Raw genomic sequence first — 24,504 nt, 5'->3', positions numbered from 1 at the left:
AAAACAACAAAAGAGAGACGGTATGTAAATACTCTAGCTTTCTATGCTAGGCTAAAATAGCCATGAGAAAGGAGGTTTAATGATTTAAGAGGCTTTTCTCATGAATTAAAAAAGGAGACCGGTAAGAGCACTTAGCACCATATTAGCACAAAGGTAAAGTAAAAAGAAGAACAGGAGTACTTGTGGCACCTTAGAGACTAACAAATTTATTAGAGCATAAGCTTTCGTGGACTACAGCCCACTTCTTCGGCTGTAGTCCACGAAAGCTTAGTCCACGAAAGCTTATGCTCTAATAAATTTGTTAGTCTCTAAGGTGCCACAAGTACTCCTGTTCTTCTTTTTGCGGATACAGACTAACACGGCTGCTACTCTGAAAGGTAAAGTACAAAGTCCTGAGTAAGAGGACTGAGTCAGGATTCCTGGTTTCTATTCCCAAACCACCACTGACCCACTGTGTGGCTGTGGCCCAGTTACTGCTCCATGCCTCAGTTTCTCCATTTGTAAAATGGGAATAACAACACCTCCCTACTTTACAGGGTTGTTTAGATGCTTAGTTAATTAATGCTGTAAGATTCATAGATTTTAAAGGCCAGAAAGGACTGTAACGATCACATAATCTGACCTCCTGCATAAACACAGGTGAGAACATTTCACCCAGTGATTCCTGCATCACTACCAGTGACTTCTGGCTAAACTAGTGCATCTCTCTTGGCTACACTTGCGGATTCACAGCGCTGTCGCGGCAGCGCTGTGAAGCGCGAGTGTAGTCGCGCCGCCAGCGCTGTGAGAGCTCTCTCGCAGCGCTGCAAGTACTCCACCTCTCCGAGGGGAATAGCGTGCAGCGCTGCAGGCGCTGATTACACTGGCGCTTTACAGCGCTGCACTCGCTGCGCTCAGGGGGGGTGTTTTTTCACACCCCTGAGCGCAGCAAGTGCAGCGCTGTGAATTGCCAGTGTAGCCAAGGCCTTAGAATTACATCCAATCTTGATTTAAAGACTTGATGGATAGGACTTCAAGAAATGTGTTGACTGAGATTCTTGGATGAATAGTGTGAGAAAGGTGTGAACTACTGTTATTTGTAATAATTAGCAATACTACTCCAGCAAAATTATAGTGGTTATAACAAAGCACGGAACAGAAAAGAAGGTTGGTCTCATAAAGTAAAAGGGAATGAAGGATTTGAGTCATGCAGCTCTGAACAAGCCATTAGAGGTTATAGAAAGTTGTAGTGACCCCTTGCAGCATATATTTACTGCCTGATCTGTGTTCCCAAGGTGAACACAGAAATGTCTATCCAGCAAAGACTCCAACTGGTTAGGAGCACTGCCTACCTGGCTTTGAATGCCTCATATGGCTCCTTTTGAAGTTAATAGAAGTTTTACTGTTGACTTCAATGGAGGCGATAAAGATAATGCCCAAATAAATCGGTTAGTCTTTAAGGTACCACCAGATTCCTTGTTGTTAATGTCCACAGTGTGATCTTGACTCAGTGCTGTGAGCAGATGCTGAACCTATTCTTATGGATTAATTTTGTCTGCCTAGCTTCAGATGTCATCAATCTCCACTGTGCACAGGAGCTCATTAGACTTAACAGAGATCTACAGGATCCCTGGTTTATTTGTGATGTGAAATAATGAAAGTCTTTTGGTCAGGAGATATATAAACCTTCAAGTATGTGAGAGACAAGGTAAGTGAGGTAATATCTTTTATTGGACCAGCTTCAGTTGGTGAAAGACAAAGTGTTGGAGCTTACACAGAGCTCAGCTCTGAGCAGTCTATGGAGATCAGTACATAATTTCAATGCTCTCTGTACTCTTCAGTCAGTCAATGCACTTAATACAATGCTAAAAATCAGGTAAAGTTTTAATCTCAAAAATAATTTTTAAAAAACTATGATGATTGAAAATGGGGAATTCTGAATCAACAAGCAGACACATCAAAGAAAATTTCCCATTTTCAGTTTTAACATATTTTCCCCCTGCTCTACTTTTTCATTTTAGACGTTGGCATTTGGTAGTAAGTCACACTGATAAACCCTTGCCAGATAGTAATGATTTTGTTTTTCCAGGAGATGCTCTTGTTAAATTTTTTTAAATCCCTTATTTTTTTCTGATAACTTTTTACACTCAGAACTCGGTTCCTTTCTTGTTGCATGGCTAACTTTCATGTGTTTTATGACTACTTCTTGAACCTTTCATCCACTATGGCATTCTATATTGCAATTCCAACAGTAGCTGCCACTAAACACAAATATGTTACAATTGGTTCAACTCAACACTTTATCACCACCACCATCACCAGTCAGCTTCATTTATGGACTATTCAACAAAGACATTTTTGGAATAATTAACACAGCTTTTATCCTCCTTAGGTGATGACAGGAACCAGAGAAGATAGCAGCCTGGTTGTCATCCTGTAGTGGGCAAGTGTTTTTAATATGTAGGTAATGAACAAGACTTTATGCACAGACCAATATATTAGTAAACATGTTATTACAGAGGTGTTCAGAGTGGCCATAAAAGTAATTTGCTACGTACATTTTCATCCATTAGCTGCCCAGCTGGTTCAACAGGTTTTATAGCATCATCATTATCTGATCAAACTGTTGCATAAACTCCAGGTTATTTGAATTCAATTCTGTTAAAATACACACAATTTATATACAACAGAACCTCAGAGTTATGAACACCAGAGTTATAAACTGATCAGTCAACCACACACCTCATTTAGAACCAGAAGTACACAATCAGAGAGCAGCAGCGACCAAAACAAAAGTACAGTGCTGTGTTAAATGTAAACTACTAAAAAAAATAAAGGGAAAGCAGTATTTTCTTCTGCATAGTAAAGTTTCAAAGCTGCATTAAGTCAATGTTCCGTTGTAAACTTTTAAAAGAACAAACATAACGTTTTGTTCGGAGTTATGAACATTTCAGAGTTACGAACAACCTCCATTCCTGAGGTGTTCATAAGTTTGAGGTTCTACTGTACTGATGAAAAATAGATTCGATTAAAGTCTTTTACCTATTTCTCATAATACAATCTGAAATATCTATTTGTCTTCTAAAATGTTACCAGACAGGACCAGTGTGAAATGGATCTCTGGTGGTCAATTATTTCTTTGCTTTGATTGGTCCACAATATTCAAACTTAAAACCCAACTGCATGGGAACGATCAAGGCTCAAGAACTCAATCCAACTCCCATTGTACTCAATGGTAAAACTTCCACTGACTTCAGTGGGTGCTGGATAAAGGTCCTGACTCTTTACACATTTATGTTCCTTCTTTACGTGCTGGTGGCTTTCACAGTTTCCTTTTTAATATTCTTGACTTTTGTTTTCTCTGGCAAAACCCTCAAGAGTTTGAAAGCAGTTGGGAGAGTCTGGCCCAAGAATGGGGGCATGGTCACTTCACGGACCATAATCACATACTGGCCTGGAAAAGATAAGGGAAAGTTGGGAATTAAACATTTTAAATGAAGAAGAAGAAAAAGCACAGGGAACAATGATAGAATTGTCCTTGTATCTACATTCCTCCATCATCACATTAATTCTCACATATGAAAAGTAGTGTACAATGTCCATGAAAAATAGAAAGCAAAAATGAATATTTTTGATTGTTTTCTATTCTTGTTAAAGCATAAATATATAAAAAAGATTTAATCGTTTACTGGCAAGTATGACAATCTGTGCTGACATTTCACAGTACTGTAGATTAGCATATACAATAATTTCCCAAAACAATACACAGTTAAAATAGAAAAAAAAAACCCACCACCACAACAAATGTAATTTAGATGATGATTTATGATCATATATAATTTATAATAATATTATGATTTACAATAATACTTTATATTTTTATAGGATCTCAAAGAGTGTAACTGACTATAACTCTGGTCCTGGAAGCACTTGTGCACATGCTGTCTTTGTGCACATGAATAGTGTGATTGGTTTCAATGGTTTCACACGCGTAAAGTTAAGCACATGTGTAAAGCTGAAACAGGACCTAAATACATCTAGCCCCACTGAAAAGCAGCCACCTGTGGACAAGAGTGTGCCAGAAACATGGAGAACCTACCCACAGCACAAAGCAAAATGGGGGAGGAAGAGGGGAAATTTTGACCCAGGACACAGGGGCAGACCCTGCCTCTTATGAAAAGCTCCTTAGGATCTCTAATGTCTACAAAAGGTGAACAAGACCTATAGCTGAAAGTTTCCTTAAAGAGACTAACACAAAGTAACTGCATGGAAGTCAATTTATCCACCTCTGAAGAATGAAAGGTGGAGTTGACCCTGTAATCAACAAGTATGATGTCTTTTGTGAACTATGAAAAGTAGTACCTGGAAATCCATGAAAATCAAATGAGATGTTATGTACTGAAAATAATTTAAAATGAGTATTGCTTTCTACATACTGTGGGACTATAATGGTGACACATTTGGGATACAAATGTTTGTCAGTTACTATATATGTTGCTTGGCAGCTGGGAAGGCAAGGGACTCTCTACATACAGATTAATCAGGGTCTGACCTTACAGTCCTTTCACATGCAAATCTCTCACTGACTTTAATAGAGATCCACATATGGAGCAAAACAATACAGAATTTTCAGGGCCACTTATAAGCAGAAACTTCTGTGATGTGGACAATTGTCTTCTGGTAACCAAACTGGATTATGACCACCAAACTCATTTCACACAGGCCGCTATCAACCTGGGCTGGATTCCAAGTGACAATTTATAGGTGGCAGGCACTATATCCTGTTACTAAGCCTCTGGGCCATGAAGTTGTGGTAAGTGAAGTTTTTTAAAGCACTGTATTTGCACAAGCAAACACACCCAGGATATCCAGGTTACAGCCTAAAGAATGTCATATTCTGACTGACACTAAAGGTCCTCTTCTCTTTTCCCATCTGCAATGCGGATCTTCACTTCTAGAGGCACTAGATAGCAGGATCCAAATAAAGTGTATTTGTCCTGTGTCTTGTTGAAAATATCTGCTATCTGGTCTATTTCTGCTCTATTACATTCCTATGCCCAACTAGAGGTTTGATTTTAAACATTTCTGTGCTACTTATAGTATGTGCCTGGAACTAGACTAACAAAGCTGGCAGTTGTTGCTAGTGGTGGCCATGTATTTCAGTGAGGTAGACAGCAGTGTGGTCTGATTGTCTAGCTTTTTAACTTTAAGGGCAGTATTTTGGAACTGTAAATAAAAAAGATGAAGTCTTATATTAAATCATTTCTCTAAAACATTAAGAAGGGGATCCATGACTACTTGGGTTCTTAAGAAGTCCAACAATTATTTTTGGATGTTATAATCTAATATGTCATAGAGTCACTTAGTTAAAAATGAATTTCTTTACCCAGTTACCATGAAGTTTGCCTATAGCTAGGAGTATCAGGGGATGTTGGTACCACTATCCTTCTCATTTTCTTTACTTCAAGTCCAAAATGTAGACTAACAACACTAGAGGGCCTAGGATGAACTGCTAATAGCTCAGCTCTCTCCACCTCATCCTGCTGCCTCTACTACTACCAGATTCTCAGACACAAAAGTCTGATGAGGCTGTACAGGCCACTAAGGACTGTCAGTGTTTGCACGTTACTGTGACAGAATTATCCAGGATTAGTCAATATAATTTAAAATGCATTAAAGGAGGCTTGCCTTTGCTGATATTTTACTGTACAAAAATACACTTTTAGAATGAAATCATGGAAGTGTGCAAGAAGTATACTGATGATAGGAGAAAGGAAGAAGAAATATGATTAACAGAGTTCAAAACATAATAATATTGAAGACCTGCACTTATAATTGCAATAATCTGTTAATATTTTGAAATACTGTCCTGTACTAACGTTTCGGCTGAGTTTGGTGAGTTCTAGAGCTCACTGAAAGTGAAGGCTTGGCATGCACTTTGCAGAGATTCTGACCCAGGTCTTCACCTTGCCTATGGCAGCTCCCTTCTCCTTGGCTTCACTTTGGAGACTCCAGCATTTACAAAATATTGCTGCCCACTTTCTCCAATGTATCAATAAGTCTGATCCATATCACCCCTCATCCTCGGACTACTCCCCTGGTTCCCCATTCATTTTAGGATCCAGTTCAATACTGCCTTACTTTTCAACATTCTCCATAGATTTTGCTCCAGCCTGCCTTAAAGACTCCACCTCTTTTGCTTCTGACTCCCTGCTCCAGCGTCTCATCTAGCACAACCCTCCTCTTTGACCATTAAGACAACCACCCTTCCTTTACTGAGACAGCCTAATATTGGAGCTCTTGCCGTCTAGAACAATCCTCCCATATAATGCTGTCTTATAGACACAATGGGCCTGATTCTCATTTACATAGTGGAACGGAAAGAGGCCTGAACAGGGGTTGAAATGTAATGCCACAGCAGTTTTAAGGGGCCTCAATGTAAATGAGAATCAGGCCAATCTGTTTTCAAATCTTAACTGAAAACTTCTCTTGCCTATATCTCTGAATTCCTCTTCCCTTCTGCTAGTATTTAACTTTGCATTATTTAACTTTTTTACACATTTTGGGAGAGACTTGGCATGAAAAACACCATACAAAATGAAGTGCCGTGCTGTATAATTGGAATTAATAATAGTAATAAAATCGGTGTATGCTTTTAAAGCAGTCACCAAGGTGCTGTGTAAACAGAGGGTAACTGCATCTGCCATTTAAGCAGTTACGTTTTGGCTTAGATAAGAAACACCACAAATAAAAGACTTTCAGGAAAGAAAGTTATTTGCCCCTTTTATTGCCTGCAAAATGCCTGGAGAGTTTCAAAGCAACAGGAACCATTATAAAAGTGAGTGGGAAATAAAATAAAAACGTTTTGTTGCCTTAGAAACAGTCCTATTCTTCTTACTTTTCCTTTGTGACATATTAGCCTTCTGTATGTTTTGGCACCAGAAAACATATTAAAACAAGGCGGGGGGGGGGGGCGGGGGAGGGAGGTGTTAGTTCTTTTTGCAGAGACTGGGAATTTCTCTGCATATTGAAACTTACATCTGTAGGAATGGGTTACACTGTAAAAAAGGAGCAAGAAAACAGAACTAAGCTTCTTAAATATTCAATTTAATTCTGTGTAGAGCAATTAATCCTGAAAATTTCCTACCATGGGAGACTGTAAAGACTCCAGGGCTGTTTTCTGGCTGCAGATGCAAGGGGCTCCCACTGATATCAATGGAAGTGGTGTGCTTGGTGCATATCAAAAGCCAGAATATGATTCCAAATGTATTCTTGCAAAATAGAACAAAGCCCATTGGGACTGCGGACAATGAATTTTTCTCTGCCCAGCCGAATATTTCTCTAGGATATGAGAGCTGTAAAATAAGTTTAAACTGTTTTTTGGACCAGTAAGTAGACAAAACTTTATCTATATAACAGATCCATATACCGATTGTGTACACAAAGTAGTAGCATAATGCAATTTATTTAAACTGGTGAGAAAATGTCCAGGCACTTGCAAGAAATGGAATTTCGACTGAGATTAGATAATAATTGATTTGATAAATACATGTTAATTTATGAGTGCATTGCTCACAATGCAGTTTATGTAGTGTTCTATTTAAACCACACAAGGATTAAAATTACTTGGTGCTTTATTAAACTGAATGTATTAACAGAAGGGCATAGTCAATAGACCTAGCATGGAAAGAAAATTGCAATGATAATAATTTTATATTTAGATAGTGACTTTTATAGTAAAGGATCTCAAAGCACTTTACAAACTATATAAAGGCCATTGGAATCACAGCTGATATAAAGCCACTTCTGGTACGAAATACAGAACCGCACAATAATTTAGGGCTGGAAGTGAAGAACACTGCATGAAATTGAAATTACAGGGGGAATTTAGGTAGGCAGGATGTTATTACTGAAGCTGGAATGTGGCCAGGACACCTGGATTAACACCCTACTCTTGGAAGAAGTGCTGTGAGACTCTTATTAATCTATACTAAAGATAAGCAACATTTAAAAACAAAAATGGGCCATTTCAGCACCTGAGCTATAGTTTTAATTGTCCCTTTTAGTACTGCATCTAAGCGTGGAAAGAAATATGTAGTCACAACACAAAAAGCTGGGAAAGATAGCTTTTCAACCCAATCCCCAGAAAGAAGTATAAAATACAGCACAGCACCATGTAGCAACGTAACGCAGCATTTAAAGTGTATTCTTCTAACACTCAGAGCTGCTGTGTGATCCTGCACCAAGTGCACACAGATTTCACATTACCTGGAATGAAATGTCCTTTCACGGATAATGTCAGGATGATTGTAAAAAGTGAGAAACAGATCAGTTGAAAGTCTCTACGTAAAGGGAAAAAATAGGGGTGATGTCCTGGTATGGGTCTTCTATTGACCACCAAATCAGGACGAGGAAATGCATGAGGCATTTTTAGAACAAATAACAAATCCAACACACAAGACCTGGTAGCATGGGAGGAATTTAACTACCCATACATCTGTTGGAAAATTAATATGGCAAAACACAAAATTTTCAATAAGCTCCTGGAATGTATTGGGGACAAACTTTTGTTTCAGAAAGTGGAGGAACTAACCATGGGACCACCATTTTAGACTTGATTCTGACCAACAGGGAGGAATTGGTTTAGAATCTGAAGGTGGAAGGCAATTTGGATGAAAGTGATCATGAAATGATAGAATTCATGATTCTAAGGAAAGGAAGAAGTGAGAGCAGCAGAATAAGGATAAGGGACTTCAAAAAAAAAGACTAACAAACTTAGAGAATGGGTAGCTAAGGTCCCCTGGAAAGAAATACTGCTCCCCGCTGCCAAGTCATGGAACTCAGAGTCGGAGTCCAACATGCAGATACATGGTTACAAGGCAAAATACAAAGAAGAAACAAACAGAGCCACATACCCTCTCCATTGCCTTTTAATTCAGTGTGAGATGCAGCTGTAAGGGCCAGTGCCCAACAGCCAAGTCTGACCCACCATATATTCAGGAGCAAATGCACCATCCCCTGATATTTTAGTTGCTTATGCTGCTGGGGTTGAGTCCTTCGCAATGCAGATTTCTTATCATTTCCCTTATAGAATAATTCACATTTAACCCCAAAACGTGAGGCACTTGGGCATTTACATGAATAAAGAATAAATTGTACCTTGCCCTGCACAGTCATACTGGGGAGCTGGAGAGCACAGGAGACTTACTCCGTATCCCAGTGTAAGCTCATCGGTACCATGCAGAATGCTGCCACAAGCGCTCCTTGACAGAGTGGCTGGCTAGGGTGCAGCGGCACTCCGGGGACCTCTGAGGGAGCGGCCAACTAGGCTGTGCACACTCAGGCCATACCCTAAGCACTGCTACCTGCTGGGGAGGAAGTGTTCATCTTGCTAGTTTCTGGAGAACCTATAAGAGCTATAGGTTTACCTATAAGTAAAGTCCACTGACCCCCCTCTGAACCATTCTTTCAGTGTCAGGGCAGGCAGTATGACTTGAACCTGTGCTAATTGTCACAGCTCTACCCTCTTCTTCAACATTCTTATTGAAGTAGAAAACAGGATGTAGGCCTTTAATATGTTGATGGAAGTTACACACATGAACGTAGAGGAGAAAAGAAACTTGTGTATTCTTTTATCCTTAAAGCAGATGTAAGACTTTAGAGGCCAAATTTTCAGCTTGGCTTCAAAGCAGCCACTGCTCATACAAAATTTCAGAGATGCACATGTGTAAAGCAGGAAATTAGGCATATGTAACAATTTGTTTGCTTGCACTATAATATTCAACTACAGAGGTCTTTGTGTGAACCCTGGTAAAGAAGGGAATGCAACCTGCATGCAAGCCTATTTGTTTGTGTCTGCAGTTGTAACTGCATTCGTGAATAAACAACTCTTGGTTAGAAAGATCTGTGATTTAATATATCACAATAGCCCACACTTTTTTAAAATAGATTCATAGGTTCCAAGGTCAGAAGGGACCACTGGGATCTAGTCTGAACCTCCAGTATAACACAGGCCATGGAACTTCCCCCCGCAAAATTATTTTAGAAAAACATACCATCTTGATTTTAAAATGGTCAGAGATGGAGAATCCACCACGACCTTTGGTGAATTGTTTCAATCGTTAATTACTCTCATTGGTAAACATTTAGGCCTTATTTCCAGTCCAGCCACTGGACTGTGATATACCTTTCTCTGCTAGAGTGAAGAGCCTGTTATTAAATTTGTTTCCCATGTAGGTACTTATAGACTGTAATCAAGTCACCCCTTAACCTCCTCTTGGTTAAGATTGAGCTCCTGGAGTCAATCATTATAAAGGCATATTTTCTTATCCTTAATCATTCTTTTCTGAACCCTCTCTAATTTATCAACATCCTTCTTGAATTGTAGCCAGTACTGGACATGGTAGCAGGCAGATACAAGGGTAAAACAACCTCCTTACTCCTATCAAGATTCCCGTTTATTCATTCAAGGATCCCATTAGCCCTTTTGACCACAGCGTTGCACTGGGAGCTCATGTTCAGCTGTTTATCCACCACAACCCCCAAATCTTTTTCAGAGTCACTACTTCCGAGGACAGAATTCCCCATCCTGTACATATGGCCTACATTCTTTGTTACTGGATGTATGAATTTACATTTGGCCATATTAAAATACATACTGTTTGCTTGCACCCAGTTTACTAAGTGATCCAGATCTCTCTGTATCAGTGACCTGTCCTCTTAATCATTTACAACTCCCCCAATTTTGGGGTCATCTGCAAACTTTATCAATGATGATTTTATGTTTTCTTCCAGGTCATTACTAAAAAATGTTAACTAGCGTAGGGCCAAGAAATTATTCCTGCAGGACTCCATTAGAAACACATCGAATCCATGACATTGAGTTTCCCAGTAAAAAATTAGAGCTCATGTCTGAAAATTCAGCTCTAAGGGTACGTCTACACTACCCGCCGCATTGGCGGGTAGTGATTGATCTATTGGGGATCGATTTATCGCGTCTAGTGTAGACTCGATAAATCGATCCCCGATCGCTCTGCATCGACTCCGGAACTCCACCACGGCGAGAGGCAGAAGTGGAGTCAACGGGGGAGGGGTGGCCATCGATCCTGTGCCGCAAGGATGCAAAGTAAGTGATTCTAAGTCAATCTAAGATACGTCGACTTGAGCTACGCTATTCTCATAGCTGAAGTTGCGTATCTTAGGGTACGTCCAGACTACCCGCCATATCGGCAGGTAGCGATCGATTTATCGGGGATCAATATATCGATCCCTGAACGCGCTCCCCGTCGAATCCGGAACTCCACCGGAGCGAGCGGCGGTATCAGAGTCGACGGGGGAGCCGCGGCCGTCAACCCCACGCCGTGAGGACCCAAGGTAAATCGATCTAAGATACTTCGACTTCAGCTACGCTATTCACGTAGCTGAAGTTGCATATCTTAGATCGATTCCCCCCCCCCCCTCAGTGTAGACCAGCCCTTAGATTGATTCCCCCCCCCCCAGTGTAGACCAGGCCTAAATGTTATAAAAACTCAGAGTAGACAAACAGACAGAAAGATAGAGTAGGTTCTTATGTGGTCTGCCATTGCATATTATCAGAGTGCCTTCCAAGAATTTAAAATGATCATTCCTATCTACCACCATTCCTAAAAATTAATATGTTAAATGCATTTCTCCAGCCTTATGCATTAATAAAAGTGTGTTCTCTCCAGCTAAGGAGAAGCTGTAAAACTTTAATTTTGACAGTATATCTTTCAAAATACACAAAAATTAAATATTCCCCCAAAATGCAGCAGCTCTGCAGTCAAATAATATGCACCATAGCTTGTCTCTAAAATAATTTTAAAAGATATCACAGAGGCTGTGATAGCCTTTGAAACATTGTACAAATACCAAGTACTAACATTTTACATGTTGAAGAACTGCCCCAATACATTAGAAAAGTTTTTCCATGTAAGGAACAATCTTTAAATATTTAAAATTACACCTTAAAGCATGCTTTGCTGTCCTCTCAGGATCTAGTATCAAGCTGTGATCCCTCAAAGACATGCTTTACTCTATGGCCCCATTGACTTCAATAGGGCTAGTCTCAGTGCATAAAGTTAAGCATGTTCATAAGCCTTTATAGGCTCATGGTTTAAGACTGCACTAGCACTGCCAGTTGTTTTTTGTTTATTTAAACACAGTTGTGCCTTTAGCAAACATTCCTGCAATAGCCACATTGTTTGAAATTCATCTCTCATTAATTGAAACTAAGAAGCATAACAAAATTTCTGGGGCATTATTAGTGTGTGTTGGGCCCCAGCCCTATCCTTCTCATACTCTAGAATTGTATTGTATAGTATTAGAATTGCATGGTATTTCCATGGGCATAACCATCAGGACAATGTTATTTTCAAAAACTGGAAAACTGTTCCTTGGTGTGGTATTAATTGTAAATGCATAACAATGGGCACTGGACAGCTAGAATGCATTTTTCCATGGTTAAGGAAGCCCTTAGATCAGTTGTGTTTTCATCCAATATTCTTTCCATATTTGCAAATTTCATTATTTCCCACTTATTGCTTACATACACACACACTATGTTCCTTTTACTCTTTCTCCTCCAAAAAAAACCTGCCCATAAAAGGTCTCAAAAATGTTCTCAGTGCAGAGTCGGAGGAATGAGGCTGTATACTTAGGTGTACCCCAGGCACCAAGGCTGAGGAAAAAGGAATCCTCTACTACAAGCCATATAACAATGGATCCAAAAGCCCTGCCTGTCTTCATCACTGCTCCAGGGTGCAGGAAGTCCCAGCAGACCACAGATCCAGAATTTGCAAAATTCTGTGCTAGGTTCTACCATTTGGGACTCACACCAGTGTAGCAGTTCCAGTTCCCTCTGTGACCATGGGCAAAGAAAAGCAGGTTTTGCCCTATAACAATCTTTAAAGTAATAACAGTTTCTCCACAGACTTCCCCACAAACCTCAGCACACGTGTACTGAAATCTAACAGTTATGTGATGGGTTGTTAACCCCACACTTGCCTGGAAAGGGTTAATATGGATTGAGAAGGGGGCTAAGTAACCTGGCAGGCCATAGCTGAGGGAAGTCAGGTGGCTAAGTAATCCTCTGAATGAGTGAGGAAGCCCAGCTGATGAGGAACAAGCTGGGCTGGATTTATAAAGGCAGGAAATTGGTAGGGGCGGAGGGAGGTGAGGGGGCTTATGGGAAATGAGAGGAGGGTTTTCGGCTACAGAGAGAAGTAGTCTGTAGTTGGGAGTGCCAGGTGATAAGGAAAGGGCTCAGGGAAAGGCAGTAAGGTCCAGGATGGAACAGACCTTGTCTGCTGGCTAGAGGGTCCCTGAGCTGGAACCCAGAGTAGAGGGCAGGCCGAGTTCCCTGGACAGCCACTGAGGGAATGGCACTATGAGACAGCGAATAGGAAGACTGCCCAGGATTGTTGAAGGAAGATTTTGGTACAAGGGGAAAACACGTATAGTGACCTGGCCAGAGGACCAAGTCACAAAAAGGAGGCTGCAGCACCCAGAGTGAGAGAGGGACTGCAGACCAGGAAGAGATGGCATGCAACCGTGGGAGGGGGCATTGACCTTGTGAAGCTAATCCCCAGAACGGCCAGGAGGAGGTGCCATCCTAGCGGTGATTGGAGCACTTTGTCACAAGCTAGGATGAAATGTTAGATTTTGCAGACTATATGCAGAACCTTATGGCAAGTGTTACTAAACCAATGGTTAAGGTTAAGATTTTGTCATGGGTATAAAAGTCAGGGAGAGGTCGCGGGCAATAAACAAAAATTAATGGAAGCCTGTGACCAGTCCCTGACTTTTACTAAAAATAGTGTGTGGGGATGAGGGGGACTAACAAACGGGGGTGCCGGTGGCTGCTCCAGCCCTGGCAGCTGACTGCCAGCCGCTACTCCAGCCCCGCCACTCTGGCGTGGGCTGAAGCCAAAGGACTCATGGAGGTCTGTTAAAGTCACAAAATCTGTGACCTCCGTGTCCAATTCATATCCTTACCAATGGTTGTCAAATGTTTTAATTCTGTGACCCATTTAGAAAAAGATATCCATATGGTATCACTCTACTCAGTGCCCAAATCTCTCATGGCTTGGGTTCTCAAGTTTTTCATTCTGTGGAGTACCAGAAATGATATCCTGCGCTGCAGCTTCATAAGATGCACATTTTTAACAGCAAAGGTCATTAACCAACTATTGGAACAACATACCTAGGGATGTGGTGGATTCTCCATCACTTGAAGTCTTTAAGTCAAGATCAGTGTTTTTCCGAGCTTAAATAGAAGTTATGGGCTTGATTCAGGAATTACTTGGTGAAATTCTCTGGCTTTTGATATGCAGGTGGTCAGATTCGATGATCATAATGGTCCCTTTTGGCCTTAAAAATCTATGCATCTATGAATCTATGAAAGGCTGTTGTTAGGTTTTGTTGTATACAAATCTTCCCTTCCCTTATTTCTCCTCCCATCTGTTCTAAAAAATACAATGACATTTGAAACAGGGAAAATAATAATAAAATATCACTCTATCTGGAATTTGATTTCTTTAAAGCACTGCAAAGCAGTACAGTATAAAATGCCTTTGCTACTTTTTAAAACCCATCTAAACACAGTGTGGGAAAATACAGCAGGCAGTGTATTCTGTAATATGCAAACTCAGCCCCATTCATTTGAATAGAATGCTATATATGATTTATACATGTTGGTGAGGGGTTTCTTGACAACAATGTCAAGAAAGGCCATTTCGATGTTGTGGAGTGTTTTCTTGACAACAGTGAAGCACAGAGCACTGAAATAAATATGTATACCTGGATGTATAAAAAGTATGCATTTGCTATCTTAACAATTTTTGTCCTTTAGATCTCTTTACATTTTACTGTTTATCCTATCTTGGAATGAGGTGACTATTTTTACACTGCATCAGTTAAGAACATTCCCTGGAATACAGATCTGTCTATAAGGATTAAGCTAGCTACCTGGCACACCTTTCCTTATTCAAGGAAGATTTCATACCAGAGAAAAACAAGTAGATTTTTTTTTCTTTTTGCCATGTGATGTAATTGGCCTGATACTCAGACCTGTGGGTTGTCATGCTAAAAGCTTTAAACAGCACAAGAAGCCTATTCTTGAGGTACTGTTAAATGATCCCTGAATAGACTGCACTGAGGGCTTCGTTGGGAGGGGTGCTCTCCGTTGCTTTCAGCTGCAGCTTTCTGAGGAGTAATTAAAATCAGCTCTGGGAAAGTGTTCTGCACAAATCTTAAAATGAAAGATACAGTATTTTTGCAATAAACCCCAAACCCAAGAAGATTGCTAATTATCAGTGGAGGACTAGTCAAAACTTTCTTAATAAACCAGAGTCTAAGGGCAGGTCTTCACTACAGGGGGGGGGTGGTGTCGATTTAATATACGCAAATTCAGCTACGCAAATAGCGTAGCTGAATTCGACCTATCGGAGCCGACTTATCCCGCTGTGAGGACGGCGGCAAAATCGACCTCTGCAGCTCCCCGTCAACGGCGCTTACTCCCACCTCTGCTGGTGGAGTAAGAGCGTCGATTCGGGGATCGACTGTTGCGTCCCGACGAGACGCGATAATTCGATCCCCGAGAGATCGATTTCTACCCGCCGATTCAGGTGGGTAGTGTAGATCTAGTCTGAGACCTTTGGGTTGATATTTACTTTAAAATATATCAACTGTTTATTTTAAGTTGCCTAATTAAAAGAGCTTTTGGGTTTTTACTAGAGAAAATCTGAAGCAAGGTATTTTTTTATTTAAATCCTGCTTTCTGAACATCTTAGCAAGAGATCCTCTTTATTAGAAGCACAAGTTCAACTTCTCCTCTCTACTACTTCAGTGTAATTGCAGAGTAGCTCCACTGCAGTAAAACCGAGCAGAGAATTTGACCCATAGTAATATTCAAATAACAAACAAAAGCCAGATCATTGAGTATGATCAATGGGGGAGTTTGGTTTAAAAATCAGCTGCACAGTCTGGCCCAAAAGGTGTTGTTTCAGTTATGGAATATCAGACACTTTAATTCATTCCATGAGACAGTCTTTTATTCTTCTAGCTATGTCTTCACTGCAGAGTTAAATTATCTACACTAGAGTTAAAACCTCTTGAATTAGCCTAGCATGAGTGACAGCGGCAACACTGTGAAATAACTTTTGAGCTGAACAGAGTGGCTGGATTACTGTTCAGCGATTGTGTTAGTAGCTGATGAGTTGTGCTAACTTTAATGGTAGCTGTGCCCCTTGACAGGCCAGCCAAATCAAGATAAAAGTAGCACCATACTTGAGTTAAGGGGTTTTGTTTATTGAAAGGACTTGAATTAGGGACAACACTTGACTTATAACTGAGTTAACTTTTCAGTAAAGACAAATCTTCTACATTTGAAGGAACGCTTTCTCCCATACAAGCAGTGTCAGCAATGCAACACTGTGTACTATTTTTTAAATGGAGCGCTTGTATTAAAGTAGGGAATAAGTGGCATGTGGGAAAAAAATACAATTCACTTTAGGCATGTAGCAGTTTTGCCATGTGGGTTTATATATATCTATAAACTTATCTTCACTAATAAAAATGTATGGGAATCGAATTAACACAGCCTGTATTTGAGTTAATAATGACAGTCTTTGTCATCTACAGCTTCAATGACTGCAATTTGGGAGTCCTCTTGAAGACCATTCAGAAGCTTCTGTTAGTGCAGAATGCATCAACTGGCCTGTTTAGAGTAGCCAACTGCTGGAAGAATGGCATATCTGGACACACTGGACATTGTCCTAGTTCCCCACTGGGTACAATTCCCTATCTGGCAGGGACATGGCTATGTAAGAGACTGTGGATGAAATCCTAGCTTGATTGGTGTCAATGGCAAAACTCCCATTGATTTCAATGGTGTAAGGATTCAACCTTGCACCTCTTCCTATGCATACCTTTGTGGCAGCAGAGATCAGATCTTGCTGACAGTCCCTGAGGTTGAAAGGCAGGGTATCCTCAATGGAGAGTCTTAGGCTGCGGAACTCACTCCCCCTGGTGGTACATCAGCGAGATCAAGTTATTTTGGTCTGGTGCAAGGCTCATCTTTTTAGCCAAACCTTCCCTTGACCAGATCAAAAACTATAAAGGCACTTTCTTCTTTTGTTTGTTTTTTCTTGTTTTGGGGGGTGGGAGTGGGCAGGTGGCTCATAAGGAAAGGGTTAGTTCTACTGTAAATTGTGGGCAGTTATACGTTAATATTTTCCTTCCACATGTGATGTTTCCAGATGCCATGTAGATGGGCATGTTATTTGTTACTAAACTAAAAATATAAGATAGTCTCAGTTGCATTAGGTATATACCAGCAATGCTCAGGAGTCTTCTTTAGAGCATGCAAGCCTTTATGCTGACAAGTACTTAAAGACCATTTAAAATTTCTTTGGCACAAGTTTTTTCTCAAATTCTTGGTCTCCACTGTTTCATTGATCATATATATACATATATATATATATATAGGTGTGCGAGTATATAAGTTAGAGATGTAAAGATAGTGTTTTGGGGCCATCTAGTCACTCACCCTACACCGGGCCAGCACAGAATTGTTTCTTACATCAAATCTTGTAGTACCTTGCCCCGCCCAGCTTTACACTCCTGAGCCTGCAAAAATGTACACATATGCACAATTTTTTTGCATGAACAGTCCCATAGATTTCAGTGGGGCTACTCTTATAAGTAAACTTAAACACATGAAATAGTGTTTGTTGGATCAGTCTCCAAGAGCCCAGTCCTGGTGTGTGCCAAGTACTCTGAACTCCCATTGATATCAGATCAGGGAGGAGTGGGTCCCAAACAACTCAAACTCTGAGTTTCTTCAGACCAGCCTCCTGTACTGAAAGCAACTGCATTTGCTACTAATTTCTGAGCTTTAAAAACATCAGTGTGAAGCACAGGATAACTGCACACAGACAAAAAGGGACTGTAATCAGGTCACGATGGTACAGATACAAATATTTTCAAACCATAAAGAAGATGAATGGAATTTATGAATGAATTATGCAGCTCCCCAAGAAATCACTTCAAACCACCATTAATAATATAACTTTGCTTACATGGACTTATTCTCGGTTTATAAAGACAGGCTTTGTAACCTCCTTAATCTTTAATAGAGACTGCAACAATTACTATAAGCTATTAAAGTATCTACAAATTAGGCTTCCTATGTGATTCTCTCTCTTTTCAATGGACATTTTTGTGGATCATAAATAACAGTAAAATTATCATAAAAGCTAATACTACTGTACTTAAAGAAAATCATTATGTAAAGGTTTATGAATTTTTCAGCCATTAATAGACATAAGTTAATGGGCCATAGGCGTTCCAGAATATGATACCTGATATTTTTTCCATCAATGAAACTTTCAGAGATGCAAAAACCTTCAGAGGTCACCAACTTCAAAAATGAAAAAGAAAGTTATAACTTTATAGTAATGAGTATAAAAATGAAATAGACACACAAAAGAAAATATCGCAGATGACAACGATCCTTTGAGTAGACCAGTCAAATCAGGGGCTGAAATCTGTCCCTTCAATGACAGAGTCAATAAAGTCAGAATTATAATATGCAAGATCAATCAGATAAGTTTTGAAACAGCTATTCTTTTGTGTATTTTAAAATTCACAGATACATAGATTTTTAAGCAGAAAGGACCATTATGATCATATAGTCTGACTTGGTGCAATTGAGCTATAGAATAATTTAGACAGACATCCAATCCAGGTTTAAAGACTCCAGGTGATGGAGAATTTACCACTGCCCTTGGCAATCTATTTCAATGGTTAATTACCTTCATTGTTAAAAATGCACATCTTTGATAACAGAACAGTAGTTAATAAAAAATGGTTTTTCCATTTCATCACTGAGTCCCTGTGCCTGGGAAGCTTTAAGCATAGAATTGCAGAAACATCTTTCACTTTCAGCACAAGGGTGAGAATACTAGGATAGCAGCAATCTTTTTGGTGAACACTCACAACAATAGTTTTTATAAATGGATACGATAATAAATACTTGGTTTTTAACATGAAAAATGTAACTATCTACAGCATATGAAAAAAAAGTCTCTCCCATCTTTTCCAATCTCAGTAAGACATTTCCTTAATCTTTCCCCTCCAATCAGGAGGTCATAATGTGCTGCCTCCCGCCACCATACCAACATACCTTGGACACCAAGAGCCAACTCCATGGCTTGTGTAAATAGATGTAGCTCTATTGATTCAACTCAGCTAGATTGATTTACATCAGCTCAGGATCTAGCCCCAAGAGATCATGAGTTCTGATCTCTCAGGAGATCATGAGATAGCAGCAGGAGTGCTGCCAGCTTTTCTGCCGCCCTAGGCGGCGGAAGGTCCCGCCCTGAAATGCCGCCCCCCACAGAGGCGGCGGAAGGTCCCGCCGCCGAAATACCGCCGCAGTCGCCGCTCCCCAAATTGTAGTGCCCTAGGTGACAGCCTAGGTCGCCTAATGGGTTGCGCCAGCCCTGGATAGCAGAATACATTGCTTATTCTACTTAAGTGTGGTTGAAAGGGTAAGCATCTCTTCAAATGCAGATTTCCTGGTCTATCACCATGCTATTGCCACACCTCCACAATCACTGAATTTTTTTTAAAGTAAGCTCCTACTATGAGAGCTCCTTCCATATGTGATTCTGTTTTCTTTTTGGTGTCACTGAGAGTGTGAGGTTAAAAGGCTTCCATGACCTTGCTTATATCCAGATCCAAGATAAATCATAATTGTTATGGAGGACACCAAACAAACAGTGATTTAAGAACAAGAGAATCATGATTCACTTCAGAGGAACCTAAAACTATTATCATTTTGTGATAGACAAATGTTGAAGAAATCATGTGTTTTGAAACAAAGCCCTAGGAAATTAGGACTAGCCTGCCACTTAATGGTCTGAAAATGTACTAAAAACAAGTGGTCATGATCATCATCATGACCTAGTTATTTTGATCCTGAAATTATACTGCTACTCAGCTTCCGAAACACATCACTTGATGTGTATGGTAATGCAGACAGCTAGAAATCCTTACCTGGCAATACCCTAGAGTTCTTCGTGGAGTGCTGATCCTGTTTTGACTTGTACCCTTTCGCTGTCACTTCAGACCTGCAGAACACAGGAAAAAAGCATAGCTATCACAACACTTCTACTGATAATGATACTCAGAAATTAGAGCTGGAGAGCCACCATTATGAGATACAGGACTGTCCGTTACAATATGCTTATTACTGCTTTATCCAGTTTCTCATTTTTCTATAGCATATCTCCTAGCAGCATTTGAAACAGCCACCCACATATCTCCATCTTAAGTATGTTCACATATAGAGTGATCAAAAAACCCATCAATCAAACTTACATTTCTGAACCACTTTTCAAGGAGACACTCCAAGACTTGGGAAAAATTAGAACATTAAAAGAAAGCAAAAGCCCTAGATTTAATATGATTAGTCTCACATACTCTACCTGGCCTGAGTATCAAGGCAGTACTGGCTAGAGGAAATCAGAAGCAAAGGTGTGCTTTACAGGTCTAATCCTGCTCCCACTGAAATAATTACCAAAACTTCCATAACGAAGGATCAAACCCCCATAGGCTCATGTGCACACTGATTTTCAGAATGCTTTTACCACTTTACAGCTATTTCATAGCAGAGCTCATACCTGATACACTTGATCCTTTCAGTTTGTATTTGTTGGTACATTAAGTTTTACTTTGTGCACTTCGCAAGGTTACCTTTAAAAATGGTTGATGATTCCAATATTCTATTAATCAAAGTAACTGAATTCCCACAAAGTGCCCACATTGCACAGGTGTAAATGACTGCATAAGGTTGAAGGCAGTGGAGAATCAGACCCATAGAACCAGACCTTCAGATTGAGCAAATAGTTATAGCTCCATTGATTTACACCACCCGAGGATCTGGCCCATGTGTGCAAATGTACGTGATTCTTTACACCCTGATTCAGTAAAGCACTTAAGCACATGCTTAATTTTAAGCATATGGACCCTGATTGAGGAAAGCATCCCTATTCAGGAAAGCACATAAGCAGATGCTTAATGTTAAGCAGGTGCGTAAGTCCTATATTGAAGTCAATATGACTATTCATGTACTTAAGCATGTACTTTCTTGCTTTATTGAATCAGAGCCCTAATTGGCAGTCTGCACATGGACATGCTACATGCTGAAAAGGAAACAAAATGGGGTAACACGATGAAAAGACTTAGAACTAGCAACTAATTTAGACCCTGATTCAGCAAAACACTTAAGCATATTTAAGTCACACTTAAGTCAATGGGAGTTTGTGTTGCTGAATAGAACTGAACTTAAATACATGCTTAAAAGTTAAAGATGTGATTAGGTGCTTTGCTGAATCAGGGCCTTAGCTACTAAATTTCCTGCCAATTAAAACCTTGGAGAGCAGTACCTAGAAGATTTATAGCAAAGCCCTGTAGTAGTCAAGAAAACAAAAGTTTCATTAACTAACCTAAAAAACATAGCTCACCTCCAGACTAAATTATGTAACCAGAAGTAGCACATTTACAGATACAATTAATGCCAACTTCCAAACAAAGCTCAGAATCCACACCAGCTCCAGAATCATCTAAAAACAAGCAGACACCAAAACAAAAGCAAGCCCCTTCAGAGAGACCTAAGATCTTTGCTTTGGAACCCTACTAATAGTTTATTTGTGTTAAATGTCAGACTATTTTAAGATAAATGTAAATAAGGGGTTAGGCTAAGAAGACAAAAATACCCCATTTCTTTTCTATTAATCTGGACAAGATGTCTTTCTGATTTTGGGGAATTCTTCAAATAATATATATTTTTTCAATGTTTATTCTTACAGCCGAAAAGAGATCTAATATTTTTTGTCTGTGTTGCTCTTACATTCTTTACTTATATAGCACCAAAAATGCAAAGTAAAGTAAGACAGTTCTTCAAAATACCAACCTAACAGGTCCTGCATTGATCACAAGTGTAAAATATAACCCTGCAGACTACAAAACTATCTACCTTAAAATGCTAAATATGTTATTCACATTCTAGGGAGTATGCTATATTCCTGGTTTTGTGCACAGGGAGCTATATGCATTAAAATCCATCAACATCTATGGTTAACTCTGAAAAATTGTTTTTTAGATTATAGTTATGTTTATTTAATATTTTCTGTATTTCTTGTTACTATTTTTCCAACACTCGTGACATTTGCATGAAAAGATCTTTGCTTCTTCAGAGTTTATGTGCTCCTACTTCCCGGCCAGAAGTCAGTAGGGCCCTAGTTCAGCAATGCACTTAGGAATGTACATAACTTTAAGCATTTGAGTAATACTATTCCTATTCAGCAAAGTACTTAGGCATGTGCTTAAGTCTCATTAAAGTACATTAATCACTTTCCAGTGATATGCCCAAACTAAGTAGAACTGTAACATTAGGCTCAGCAGGATGCTGGATTTGAAGGATCAAATGTATGTTCTGGCATGGCAAATTCTGTTGTTTTACCATCATACAATATCAAGATACATACTGTCAAGAAAGGCTTAGTAACTTTTTTCTTATTTATGACTTGTGGGGAAATAGCCTTGGGACTGAGCTAGCATACATTATATAAGATGGTACCGGTGTCCTAAAAAATGTCAACTCCAGATGCTACTGCTGCAATGATTTCCGATGGTGAACTAGCTGTCATGAACAAGTTAAATTTGAAATTGTCCTTTATGTAGTAAGGTTAGTCTATTGAAAATGACACTTAAAAAAAAAATCCAGACACTGCACCTTTAAGATACTTAGATATTCAAACTTTGCATGTACAATTTTCATGATAAAAAATTAAAGACAAAAGATGAAAACTGCTTTATTTTAAATGGAAAACTGCCCCAGATATATCCCAAGAGTCAAGTTAAAGATTCAGAAGTCAGGGCTAGGAGGGGAAAGGAAGATAAATAATTTAGCACTAAGAATAACTAAAGCCTGTCAGTCTGCCAACTTTAAGAGAAATAAAAGGGTTTACAAGAATCCTAAGAGTTTTTACAAAACCTCAAGGGCTTTGAAAAAACAAAAGAAAGAGTTCAAAAGTATTGTGTGTAAGTAGATTTTAAAGGCACTGATTAAAATATGAAAACAATGGTATGTATGGATTCCATTAGCTCAAAATTAAGCTGTTCCTTTTGTGTTTTGTTTTCCCTGCTGTAATTGTATACTGCAGCATCAACATGATTGTTTCTTTAATAGATGCATCTGCTTGTAAGGGGCCAAAGAGAATGTGCTTATGGAGAGGCCAAAACACACTAGCTTATAATTTCAAGTGACATGGATAAGCCTGTTTGGTATTACCTGTATTGGCATTCAGCAATACACACATGCTTACTCTGTTCAGGCAACCCATACTTTCATGTTTTAAAGGCAAAGAAAGATCAATTACAGCTGCCTTTGAGTAGAATGAATAATTTTTATGTGCTGCAGTGTCAATTTGAGGATGCCTCCTCCGCTAGCTCTTCTCTTTGGGCAGCTCAGTATGATTTCCTTCCACTTGAGAATATTTTTTGATTCAGTCTAGTATGGCACTACAAATAAATACAGAAGTCCTTTTAATTGCATTAAAATATAAGTTAAATAAGAAAACCTACAGCTACATGAAGATTTTTTTTTAATTCTGCCATCCCAAGGTTGTATTTTTTTCAAACCAAAATGCAACCTTGTACTTTGCTGCTCCGACAATGTTACTTTTAAAGACGAATTTCAGAGGAAAGTCAAGTTCATGTTTAAGCCACAAAATTCTTTTGAATTGCATTGATTATAGTGATCATTCTATCACTTTAATGTCATCTCAGCTGGCATGTATTAAAAAGACGTGCATGTGACAGCCCATTGATCCTTAATACTGGAGCGGAGGGAAAGAACCTGTTAGCAATAGAAGCCTATTTCTTTAATTAGAACTGGAGTATCATTCCCTCTTTGTTTGTTAGAACTTTAGTAGTAATGCATTGCATACAGCACAGTAAAGGTATTAGAACAAGCCACCAAGTTTAGTTAAAAACAACATAATTCAGGCCTGAGAGAACTGTACACATGAACGATGGAGGTGGGAGAGATTGGCGGTACAAAGCCCTTGTAGCCCTCACTCGCTCACTGTGGTTGAGAAGAGCTTCTCTAAGGGGAATGCTTTTTTTCTCTGTGGACTCTCCCATAAACAAAAGCTTGGGTAGAAGGGATGGGGTCATTTCTGTTTCAGGTCCAGTACTATATCTTGAATTAGGTGAATACAGAACTTTTGTGGGAGTGGGGCTTTCAGTTAACTTGCACTCAGATTTTTAAATGACTTCACTTTGGCCACACACACTCCTTTGGCGTTAACTTTCCTACTGCAAGCAACTCAGTGGTACGGGCTCAAACATTTGCTGAAAGTGAATGGCAGAGTCATGTCTGGCAGGTATTTGCTGACCCTGAATTTTAAATTCAGCTATGCAAAAATTTGTGCTGAG

The 24,504-nt window shown here is 39.5% G+C and overlaps 1 protein-coding gene across 12 annotated transcripts in view; it reads right to left on the bottom strand.

Annotated features, from left to right (window-relative positions):
* The window catches only part of MORN1 (MORN repeat containing 1), a 199,608-nt gene that overhangs the window by 86,433 nt on the left and 88,671 nt on the right, over window positions 1–24,504 (bottom strand). For 7 of the 12 annotated variants that reach the window (XR_010594256.1, XR_006175372.2, XM_065575224.1 and 4 more), the window contains one exon: window positions 20,059–20,132. Coding sequence is in view for 10 of the 12 variants with exons in the window: in XM_065575224.1 (XP_065431296.1) it covers window positions 20,059–20,132 (74 nt within the window). In the remaining 2 variants the exon portion in view is untranslated. Of the gene's footprint in view, window positions 1–1,692; window positions 3,434–20,058; window positions 20,133–24,504 lie in introns of those variants that run through there. The other 5 variants (XM_024104296.3, XM_024104298.3, XM_008167190.4 and 2 more) reach the window with 1 other exon arrangement.

This window comes from Chrysemys picta, chromosome 21 (assembly GCF_011386835.1).
Source record: "Chrysemys picta bellii isolate R12L10 chromosome 21, ASM1138683v2, whole genome shotgun sequence".
In the NCBI taxonomy this organism is placed as follows: Eukaryota; Metazoa; Chordata; order Testudines; family Emydidae; genus Chrysemys; species Chrysemys picta.
Note: the sequence above shows the minus strand (reverse complement) of the source record. Positions and strands in the feature narration are given on the sequence as shown.